The sequence below is a fragment of the Lepidochelys kempii genome, chromosome 1 (genome assembly GCF_965140265.1).
Source record: "Lepidochelys kempii isolate rLepKem1 chromosome 1, rLepKem1.hap2, whole genome shotgun sequence".
NCBI lineage: Eukaryota > Metazoa > Chordata > Testudines > Cheloniidae > Lepidochelys > Lepidochelys kempii.
Genome location: NC_133256.1, coordinates 13,346,805 through 13,358,967, shown reverse-complemented (window position 1 = coordinate 13,358,967; position 12,163 = coordinate 13,346,805). Strand labels below are relative to the sequence as shown.

General features: G+C 40.4%; 1 protein-coding gene across 5 annotated transcripts in view; it reads right to left on the bottom strand.

Annotated features, from left to right (window-relative positions):
• UVRAG (UV radiation resistance associated) overlaps positions 1-12,163 on the bottom strand; it is a 163,412-nt gene that overhangs the window by 38,896 nt on the left and 112,353 nt on the right. For all 5 annotated transcript variants that reach the window (XM_073335056.1, XM_073335055.1, XM_073335049.1 and 2 more), the window contains one exon: positions 11,422-11,500. In XM_073335056.1, the coding sequence (XP_073191157.1) occupies positions 11,422-11,500 (79 nt within the window). The remainder of the gene's footprint in view (positions 1-11,421; positions 11,501-12,163) is intronic.

Sequence of the window (12,163 nt, the reverse complement as noted above, 5' to 3'; positions counted from 1 at the left end):
CACCCCCAGCCGGAACCCTCACCCCACCCCCCGCACCCCAATCCCCTGACCCAGTCTGAAGCCTCCTGCCACACCCTGAACTCATTTTTGGCCCCACCACAGAGCGCTCACCCCCTCCTGCACCCCAATCGCCAATCTCATGAGCATTCGTGGGCTGCCGTACAATTTCTGCCGTACAGAATTGGCCTGCCGTACAATTTCTGTACACAGATGTGGCCCTCAGGCCAAAAAGTTTGCCCACCCCTGCTCTAAACTCTTTAATTCTAAATTAAACACCACTACCATACTTATTTGACTAAGTACTTGTGAATGGTGTAGCAAGCTGAAATGGACAGAAGTGTCCTATGTCATAAACCATACTGACTACATTGACCCAGAAGTATTCTTTGTTGCTATGCAACGCACAAAGAAAAATAGCAATACAATTAATACGCGATTGTTTTGCTGCACTTCAGACCAAGACGAAATGGATCTTTGGTATTGAACCTGATCCACAGAAACACAACTACACCATAGCAGAGAGTTCCAGATGAAGATACTTGCTAAGCCATTTCCATAGAGACACTACTGCTTGCTCTTGATATTCTTTATTGTAGTACCAACTTCCGTTATGGTACAGTTTAACAGAAGAAATTAAGAGTGCATAGAAGGGTTTTTGTACATGCAATGGGTTTAAGACTGAATGGGGCGTGGATCCAATCCAACCAAAGGGTCAGCAGCAAAATAAAATCCTTCCCCACCTCCCAAATTTTGGGAGATCTGTCAAATTAAATCCAGGACAGTTTTTAGGTATGTCTTATTGTATCAAAGGGCTGTTTTCTATTCCCCATGGAAAACTACATGATCTATTTCTGTATGGACATCTTTAGGCAATTACACAGAAAAGTGCTTTAAATGTTGCAACTAGTACTAGATGATAATTACATGAACATAAAACAAGACTACAGCTAGTCACAGGGATCATCAGAAAAAAAGGCTCTTCAATTATTTGAATTTTTCTTTGTTGCTGTTATTAAATTCTCACCCCTTCAGCTGAAGTAGTAAAGCCATTAGTTATGTCACTACATATTTAGTCCTATTTCCCAACTTGGTCTTCCCTTTATTAAGGCAATTTAATGAGGTTCTTCCTTACAACATGCCATAACCCAGCCTCAAATACTGAAAAATAAAATCCCAATGTAAAAACCTCAGTGAAAATAAAAACAACACAGCACTGCCATTTGAAAAAACCCAAATAGAGGTTAAATGCTTTCAGAAAGTAAGTTATTGAGACCCTGTAATACAAGCAGGCTATGCCACTGGAGTTTTAAAGAGAGATACATATGGAGATAGTGACTGGTAGGTCCAAAGAAAGCATCAAGGAAGGCAAAAAGATAGAGCAGGAGCACGCAGGAAGGGGCACAATGAAGTGTGAGGCATGGGTGAAGCGAAGGAAGGAAAGAGACAGAAGTAACAGTAGGGATGAGTGAATTTGTGCAGTCCTGACAGCTGTATTGAACTTCCAGCTATCAAAGACTTCATTGCTACCACCAAAAGTTGCCCATTCCAACAGGGTTTCCCTCTTCCCGTTATATTTGGACAAGAATGAGTAGAAACTGGCCATTTGTTTTAGGATGCGAGGTAAATTTGTCCCCACTGTGACCTCCTGGGGGTGGGGGGGCGTGCCCCACAATTTGGAGACCACTGCAGCAAAATGTCCCACTGATAATGAAAGAGCATTACTGAATTGTGAAGTCTCCATCTCCTAAATTCTACCACTTAAAATTTATAAACAACTATAACCCTAGCCAAGATGGGGGCCCACTGTGCTAGGTACTACGTGTACACAGTGAAACAGCCCCTTCCACTATCTGTCAAATCCCTCCTTAAAACTCCCCTTTACAATGAGGCCCTAAACAAAACACAGAACAGGTAGTTACTGAGACCACTACATGTCATGGTGATCAATACTGTCCCATTGTTTCCTTGTACTTCCCTGTCCCTTAGGCCAATCTGTTGCCTTATATTTAGATTGTAAACTCTCTGGAGCAAGGACCGTCTTTGTTCTGTTTATGCAACGGGTAGCACAATGGGCCCTGGTCTATGACTGGGTTGCCTAGATAATACTGCAATGCAAACAAATCATCTAAATAGACAAAACAAAGGATGATAGGGGAACAGGCAAGGAGATTAATTTACTTGCTCAAGGTCACACAGTAGGTCAGTGGCAGAACTCATTCCAATTCAATGCCCAATCCACCAATCATACCTCCCCCCACATGGTTTTTAACTACTAAAATATATATTAACTCTTTAAGGTAACAGCAGAGTCATTCCCTGAACCAAGAAAGTACATTTAGAAGAGAACTGGGATTTGTACAGAACCTTTCAATTCCAGAGTATTCCGAAGTATCTAACTCTGGCAAGTAACTAACTCTGGTTAACAAGTATAAATTGTAAACTTATGAAAATTAGAGGTTTTTGCCATTTTATTTTCTAATTATTTTGCTTTCTCTTCACTTCCTCAAATTGCATCAGTTGTTTTTGGCCCAGTGATGTTTAAACATCTCAGCACTAGATGACAGAGTTTCAACAAAATAATCTTGAGGAAATAAGGAAAAAATACATTAGTTGTATAGGCAGAAAATCAGTACAGGGCAAACTGAAGTCTCAGGGGAAAAAACAGACTACTAAACAAGATAGTCTAACTTTACAAAATATTTTCATCCCAGAGCATCTTTGCAGACAGAAGGAGCAATATTGCATCACCATTTTGTTCCTGTCCATGGCTTGTTCCTCCACTAAGCCCAGTCTGGTCATGTCCCTGCATACAATGTTCTGCCATTTGGGTACAAATGACCTTGGTTGTGTTTGCATCTTCTCTTGCACTTTATCGTGCTTGTCTTCTGCAGTGTCCCCACCGTCATAACGTTTGCAATAGTACCCTAATTTCACATCGCATTCTCCTTAGTCTTAAAATCATTCCATTTTACACCTTCCATCTTTTGAAGAGCTCATTTATACTGTCTCTAGCTTTCAGATGTCTGTTCCTTTTAGTGCAGCTACTTCCAGACTACTGAGTAAGACTGTTGGAACACTAGTGTGATTAATTTTCATTTTGGTATCAAACAATGTTTTTAATCAGTCCACAATTTTGTCAATTTCTGTGCAGCTCTTGTGGCTAAGGCACATCTCCTTTTAAACTTGCTTTGATGGCACCATTAACACGGATCAAGATTCCAAAATATACAACAGATTCTACTTGTTCTACACTGCTGCTGCATTTCAACATTATCTGTTGTCCCTTTTCCAGGATGCAACCACTTCATCTTCTTGGCATTTCACTATCCATCCAAGTTGGCCACACCAATTTTCTAAGGTAGCAAAGAGTATCATTAATTCAGCCATATCTACCAGTTGTACTATGTTATCTACATAAGCAAAGCCATGCTCTCCAACTTGCCTAATATTTTTAATGTCCAGTTTAAGAACACGATGAAAAGCAATGATTCCATGTCCCTTGTCTTACACCAAACTGACCTGACCAGTCACTTAAATTTTCCACCAATTCTTATGGCACTGAAGGGGTCTTTATACAAAGCTTTTATAATTGCAATTATCTTACCCGGCTGACAACTCTTTAGAACTCTGATGGGTAAATGGTTTACCCGAGTACAACAGCAAGACAGTAAATGTGACTCATTGCAGGCTTACACTTCTATAATTATCCACTACATATTACATCGTTTTCCTCTTTTATATTCTGAATTTACTTTACTTTGTATTAGCTTACGTAAAGACTCAATCTTGGTATTTCTGTTTCTTTATGGAGACCTTCTGTGGATTCCAAGACTGGCTGGCTAGAAGAATTAGACTTTTGAACGGTCCTCTGTACTTCTGGGAAATATGTTGTTGTCACACTTGAAAGAATAGCTTGTATTATACGGAGGACACTGCCACTTTTGAAAAACGGGTACACAGAATGAATGACAATTTAAGTGCACAGGAAGCTGAGACAGTTTCAACATAGAACATCAGAATGGTAAACACTGGGATGATTAATAGGATATTATAGAAAACATTAATTAAGTTCAGCAAGAAGTATGTCGTGGCTGGGTTAGTACATACTTAGCTGAGAGTTCAGTTGATTGCTGCCACTCTGTATTTATCTGTTTGTTGTTTCTTCAAAATTTATTTATTGTTTTAGGTCCCCCTGCAGTATACTAATTTGTTCTCTTTATTCTAGGATGTGTAGAAACATTTTTCCAAACACAGACAGGACAGCTAGATTCACATTACCACATGGCTTAAATTTCTTAAAGCCATAATTTAGACTGAAAACTTGCAACTTTTTTTCCTAATCTGTAAGAAGAGTAGACATTTTTAGATACTAAACAAATGTCAGAGTTAAAGTTTAACAATTAACATATGCAGCACTTTCCCCTATAACAGTATTTATCTCGATTTTAAAGAGCGTTGTTCATTCTCTGGGCATGTTAATGTAAGTATTAATAGACTTATACCAGCAATTGCAACTGCATAGCTCAATTGTAGTTCTCAAGTATGTTCAGATAAATGATCATCTGAATCTCTTGTTGGTACACACGAATTGGAGAAAATAAACATGTTCCACAAATTTAAAAATGTGAAAGCTGAGAAAGAGAGGCAGAAAATGTTCTCTGAATGAATTCTACAGAGTTGGTAAGAAGCCAGCCATTTATAAGGGTTTCTGATATAATAAATACTGGGATACCAAAAAAAAATAAAATAAAAAAAATTAAAATGGCAGAGTTAGGTGTTTTACAAGATCCTGGTTCTCTTTTCTTAGTATGAAAGAGTGTTGGTCACGATTTGGATGACTAAGCAACGCAATAATCAAAATAGAAAGTGGTGTTATAACGCCTGCTGCTATATAAACAACCTTGGGGAATCAGTGAAATTACGCCTGTTGCTATATAAACAATCCTCTGTGTTTATATCTTTTGTGGGGAAATTATAAAACTTCAGATTATTTGCTCACTAGCATGTTGCCTGCCTATATTTTATTAAAGAGAGACAAGGTGAGTGAGGTAATATCTTTTATTGGACCAACTTCTGCTGGTAAAAAGTTTTCAAGCTACAGAGAGATCTTCAAGTCTGTTCTGAGAAAAATACAAGTTTGAGTAAAAAAAACCCACCATGAAAACCCATCCCTGGTATGCTTTTAGAAAGGACATAACCAGAAAGACAAGAGCTGAATGAAGAGTTGTGGAAACAAATCAAGGATTGCCTCCATTTCTGTGGCAGTTCCTTGAACACTGAATAAACTACATGTACATAAAACCATTTCCCCTCTTTATAAAAAAAAACTTGTTAGCTTGGATCTTAAGGTGACAGCCCTACCTCCCCATATCCACTGGATCTGACTACTATGAATCTCTCTGAAAGCCACCTTGAAGTGCAGGTTTTTGATCTGCAATTTAGTTGTGAATTTAGAGCTCATAAAACAGGCACTTGATTGACAGCCCTGGAGACTAAAGCCCTCCATTGAGCCACAGAGCGAGGTACTAGCCTAGCGCAGGGTGCCTCATGCTGAGCTGCTGGCGTTCTGACCGCTGACCTGCAACAACCACCCAAAAGCGTTCCATCAGAACTCTGAAAGGACAGTAATGCATACAGCATACAACAATCAAAGCAGCCACCTTTGATACTGTTTTACTCACAGAACAGTTCACTGCTGTAATTGACCTAATTCAGTTTCTCTAACAATGAAGCTTAGATTCTTTGTTTTCTTTAGAATGCACTGATAGCCTGTGAAAGGTGCCCAGCTGTGAGCTCTAGAAACTGATGTTTTTGAAGTGTACAGAAAGGGAAATAGATACTGCAAATTTCCCCATATTGCCTCACCTGGTATGTAACAAATAGAGGCCAAGAGATAGTTCAATAACTGGTCTCTTCACTGAGATTGTCAGGGTTCGAATTGGGGACAACTGTGGCTGGTGGTTTCTGTATCTCCTCCTCCCATTTAGAATTCAGTTCATGGTGCATCTGAATGTCAGGGGAGATCAATGTATAAAATTGATCTGACTGAGAAACCAACCTACAATATCCTTACTGGTATATTTGGACGAACTGAGATGCCTTTTGCTTTGTTTGACTTGCTTCAAATTTTGTTCAACCCTTCAATGTGTGCTTTACAATTTTATTTCACTGCTTTTGTACAGTCTATGTGGATGCAGCTTAAGTGACCAATAACCTTTTAAACTGTTTTTCTTGGTATCCTTTTTACCTAAGAGGTTATGATTTTACTATTCACTTGTAGCAGCAATAAAAATTTTTTTGGGGGAAAAAGTACTCTGCATAGAAAGGGGAAAGTTTGGCTTTATCTTCCAAGAACAGCAAAACTACACGAACCTACTGACTATAATCCACAAACATAACTGATTTTTCTTCCCCATCTTTCAATCTTTAACGCTAGAGCACTGCGGAAGTCTCATATTACTAGGCATTTGCATTTTGTAAAAATAATTAAAAGTACATTTTCTGATCCATTATGATAAGTCAGCAAATTAAAACCACAATTGTCAAAGTAACTGAACAAAGCTGATCGTGACGCACCACCCTCGATTGTTTGCTTAATCTCTAATTTGTAAATTTCAGTGATCTGCAACCGTTTCCCAGATAGTAACAGAACTATGGTTCTATAATTCTTAAAACTGAAATTGAGAAAAGCCGATATTTAATACTGGATTTTCCTTTCACTGCAATTTGGTTTAGTGGAGACTGCCCATAGGTATTAAGTAAAGAAAGTTATGGGAAATAAGAGTGTGTGTTTGCATGCATGCACAACACACTGTATACTTAATCATTTAGATGAGCCAAAAATTGCATTTCCTCTTGGACCCACAGACTTAGACACTAGTGAAATCTTCCACGAAAGTAAACACAATACCCCTCCAGAGAGGTAGCCTATATTAGTGTTCACAGTTTGAATTTATTTGGTATTCTAATAAGGACATGGGAAACAATTGTGAATGAAAGATTGGGGGGGGGGGAAGGCCACTTATGTAAGTGAAGTATTCCTATAAACCTTGCTGCTTAGTAGATTTCTTATAAAAAGAGTGATGAAGTACAGAGTCAGGGGCCTCACGGAGGTGTCTCATACGCCATGATTATTTTTCACAGCATAAATTTAAAAAAGCAATTAGATAGTGCAGTTACCAGCTTAAAAAAATGCCAAAAAACCCCAAATGCAAAGAATTTAACTGAAGCTATTTTTTTATTGTTATCCCACAGTTTTGCTTAAGTTATAACTTCAAAGTTGATGCCTTAGTACTTTTTAAACTCCTCAGTATCATGAAGTTATTTTACTGGATTCCAAGACATGGGCACATTCATTTCCTATGATCTCATTCATTGTGAACTTTTACATTACAGTAACCATTACATCAAGGATTGAAAGAGGGTCAAAAGCCCAAGGAGAAACTTAAGTCATTACAAGTTAAACAAGATTTTTGTTTGGATACATAATCTAATTTCCTTTACGTGATCAGCTTTACATTAATAATTTAACACTGAAAAAGGAAATTTTGGAGAACATGACCACCACCAAACATCACCCTCTTTACAATTTTGTGCTAAGCTAAACCACAGGCCTCATTCACTTGCTTTCTTTGCTAACTACTATAGATTATAAGTCATTGCTTGGTTCAACATGTTGATCCACAGGTGGCAGTGTGCAAACACTTCTACCCACTTTACACATGCTTCTACTCACTCTTCCCACTTTTATCAATTACCAAAGAAATTTGTGTTTAAACAAGTATTTGTCAACGTATAAACTATAATGGGTAATGTCCCCTTGGTTGATATTCAATTAATTTGTATTTGATGGTCCAATATAAATAAAGTTTGTTATTTCAGTAACTACTGCATGATCACAGGTTCTAGTTATTTAGCTCATTTTCTTCCAAGTACAATGGGAACTGTCATGCTGAATAAGAACAGCAATATTGGGTCTACCTGCTCTTATAATGAAAAGTTCTATTGCATATACAGACATACAGCCAAGTTATGTCTTCACTGACTTTTCTTTAGCTGTTTCACACACCAGTTATTTCATCAACCTCAACAGAAGAGACCTGTAACTCTAGGAACAGGGAACACTTTAAAATGAGACCTCCATTCACATTCACAGAGATTTATGAAGAAGAGTCATTGGGAGTATTGGAAGACTGAACAGGACTACTATTTTAGTGGACCACAAACTTCTTCATTTAAGTGCAGGTACGACAATAGTACTTTCATAAATCAAAACTTATACGGGTTATTTAGGAAGCAAAATATATTAAATAAAATTTACATAGCAAAAAAAACAAAGGGTAAGAAACCAGTACAAGGACATGACTTCTTAATGAGTTTAAATTATTTAACAGATAAGCATAGGTATTAGCAACAAATATTAACACAGATTAGGATAAAACACAATCAAGAAGCGGGGAGAGAGAAAACTGGTTAGGGTTGTACTGCGGGAAAAGCTCAAGAGTGAAAAATAAAGTTAAGGATAGGAATAAGATAAATAGATCTTCTGGAGCACATATGGTCTCTTCTCAGACTAATAATGTAAACATTTTTACAGTTTTTGTAGGACCACATCAAAAGTACAGTGTTCAGTTAAAGGTTGCATGATTTGAAAAAACAGAACTTCTCGTTGCATACGAGAAACGGAGGATTTTCTGGACAAAAGTCAGGATATGCTTCTACGGGCACAAAGCTCTAAAGATTTAGAGCAGATTGCACAGCGGAGCCAAGAGGCCAGTGAAGAAGCTTGGCAACATGTGACCTCCAGGAGAAGAAGGGGGAATGTCCGGGTTCCAGCAACGCGGACACAGGTAACTAACCGCTTTCATGTTCTCTCCACAGGTATCGTTGCAGAGAGTGGACCAGATGATATGTCTGTGGGGAGAAAGCAGAAGGAGACTCCACTGGTTGGAAGGCATGAGATGCACTGTCCTGAGATGGGGGGGTTCCACGACCACCACTCCCAAGAGAAGGAGGCGGGTGGTGGTGGTCAGGGACTCTCTCCTCCGAGGAACTGAGTCATCTATCTGCCGCCCTGACCGGGAAAACCGAGAAGTCTGCTGCTTGCCGGGGGCTAAGATTCGCGATGTGACGGAGAGACTGCCAAGACTCATCAAGCCCTCGGATCACTACCCCTTCCTGCTTCTCCACATGGGCACCAATGATACTGCCAAGAATGACCTTGAGCGGATCACTGCAGACTACGTGGCTCTGGGAAGAAGGATAAAAGGAGTTTGAGGCACAAGTGGTGTTCTCGTCCATCCTACCCGTGGAAGGAAAAGGCCTGGGTAGGGACCGTTGAATCGTGGAAGTCAACGAATGGCTATGCAGGTGGTGTCGGAAAGAAGGCTTTGGATTCTTTGACCATGGGATGGTGTTCCATGAAGGAGGACTGCTGGGCAGAGACGGGCTCCACCTTACGAAGAGAGGGAAGAGCATCTTTGCGAGCAGGCTGGCTAACCTAGTGAGGAGGGCTTTAAACTAGGTTCACCGGGGGAAGGAGACCAAAGCCCTGAGGTAAGTGGGAAAGCGGGATACCGGGAGGAAGCACCGGCAGGAATGTCTGTGAGGGGAGGGCTCCTGCCTCATACTGAGAATGAGGGGCGATCAGCAGGTTCTCTCAAGTGCTTATATACGAATGCACAAAGCCTTGGAAACAAGCAGGGAGAACTGGAGGTCCTGGTGATGTCAAGGAATTATGACGTGATTGGAATAACAGAGACTTGGTGGGATAACTCACATGACTGAAGTACTGTCATGGATGGTTATAAACTGTTCAGGAAGGACAGGCAGGGCAGAAAAGGTGGGGGAGTACCACTGTATGTAAGGGAGCAGTATGACTGCTCAGAGCTCCGGTACGAAACTGCAGAAAAACCTGAGTGTCTCTGGATGAAGTTTAGAAGTGTGAGCAACAGTCTCCCACAGTATTCTTGTCAGCAAGTTAAAGAAGTATGGGCTGGATGAATGCACTATAAGGTGGGTAGAAAGTTGGCTAGATTGTCGGGCTCAACGGGTAGTGATCAATGGCTCCATGTCTAGTTGGCAGCCGGTGTCAAGTGGAGTGCCCCAGGGGTCGGTCCTGGGGCCGGTTTTGTTCAATATCTTCATAAATGATCTGGAGGATGGTGTGGATTGCACTCTCAGCAAATTTGCGGATGATACTAAACTGGGAGGAGTGGTAGATACGCTGGAGGGCAGGGATAGGATACAGAGGGACCTAGACAAATTGGAGGATTGGGCCAAAAGAAATCTGATGAGGTTCAATAAGGATAAGTGCAGAGTCCTGCACTTAGGACGGAAGAACCCAATGCACAGCTACAGACTAGGGACCGAATGGCTAGGCAGCAGTTCTGCGGAAAAGGACCTAGAGGTGACAGTGGACGAGAAGCTGGATATGAGTCAGCTGTGTGCCCTTGTTGCCAAGAAGGCCAATGGCATTTTGGGATGTATAAGTAGGGGCATATCGAGCAGATCGAGGGACGTGATCGTCCCCCTCTATTCAACATTGGTGAGGCCTCATCTGGAGTACTGTGTTCAGTTTTGGGCCCCACACTACAAGAAGGATGTGGATAAATTGGAAAGAGTCCAGCAAAGGGCAACAAAAATGATTAGGGGTCTGGAACACATGACTTATGAGGAGAGGCTGAGGGAACTGGGATTGTTTAGTCTGCAGAAGAGAAGAATGAGGGGGGATTTGATAGCTGCTTTCAACTACCTGAGAGGTGGTTCCAGAGAGGATGGTTCTAGACTATTCTCAGTGGTAGAAGAGGACAGGACAAAGAGTAATGGTCTCAAGTTGCAGTGGGGGAGGTTTAGGTTGGATATTAGGAAAAACTTTTTCACTAGGAGGGTGGTGAAACACTAGAATGCGTTACCTAGGGAGGTGGTAGAATCTCCTTCCTTAGAAGTTTTTAAGGTCAGGCTTGACAAAGCCCTGGCTGGGACCATTTAATTGGGGATTGGTCCTGCTTTGAGCAGGGAGTTGGACTAGATGACCTCCTGAGGTCCCTTCCAACCCTGATATTCTATGATTCTAACTTGTGAGCCTTTTTTGGGCTTTGCACTATCGTCAGTATACAAAACAGGTGTAATATAATCAAATCAATGGGTTTTTTGTTTAGCATACAATTTAAGGGCCATATACAGCACCATATAAGTGGGGTCTTGCACAGTTCAAGGGCCAGAGTCCATGGATGCTCATTATGTCCAGCTGCATCGAACTCACGATGGGCCTCTTGCAGCAGCTCATGTTAGATGCAAAAAACGCTTGGCAAAAATGAGATGCACTCATTTAATACAGGCCACTGTGCAGACATCACATGGTAGAATGTCTCTCTAGGAATTTACCACGTCTTTCTGTAACAAATCTCAAAATTTACCAACCTGTGCTATATTTTTGTTGAGAAGATAAACTCCATAATCAAACTGAAGTCTCTCTCCTCCCTTTGGATACAGTGGAAACCTGATGAGGAAGGGTCAAAAGAAAGTCAGATTTAGAAAGTACATATTCAATATTTTACCTTTAAAATTAGCCTGATTTAAGCAGAACCATTTGCTGAGATACCAGCAAGAACACTTCTGAGTGCAAGTAAATCCATAGCCTTGTTTCTGCAGACTTCCAATCCCAATGAATGCACAATTTGCACACCAACTGCTCACCAATCCCACTTACACTTCATGCACTTTCTTCCATGAGATATTCTATATCTGGAAACCCTTCCTTGGCTTGGGCTGCAATGTCTCTATTGTCTCCTTTTTCAAGTCCCCCCTGGGAGCAAATGTCTTCTAAATAAGACCTTGAGGGTACAGCTTTGGAACACCTAGTGCAATAGTGACTCTATATAGAGCCCACAACTATCATATTTCAAGGGGTTATTTCTGTTGTACAGTATGTAATAAGGGAAGCACATTCTATATGATCTCTAAATGTATACTGAGATTTAGGTAATGGGAAAGTACATTGCACGCAGGAATACTTTTGTATTAGAATCATCATGAGTAGTTGCTGGTTCTCAGCTGCTGCTTGTTATAAGGACCATCATTTTAGCCCCAATGTAACTGAAGCTTATTCAAGTTTAATCTTCACTATTACTGTACGGTATTATCAGATATGCAAATTCTTAAT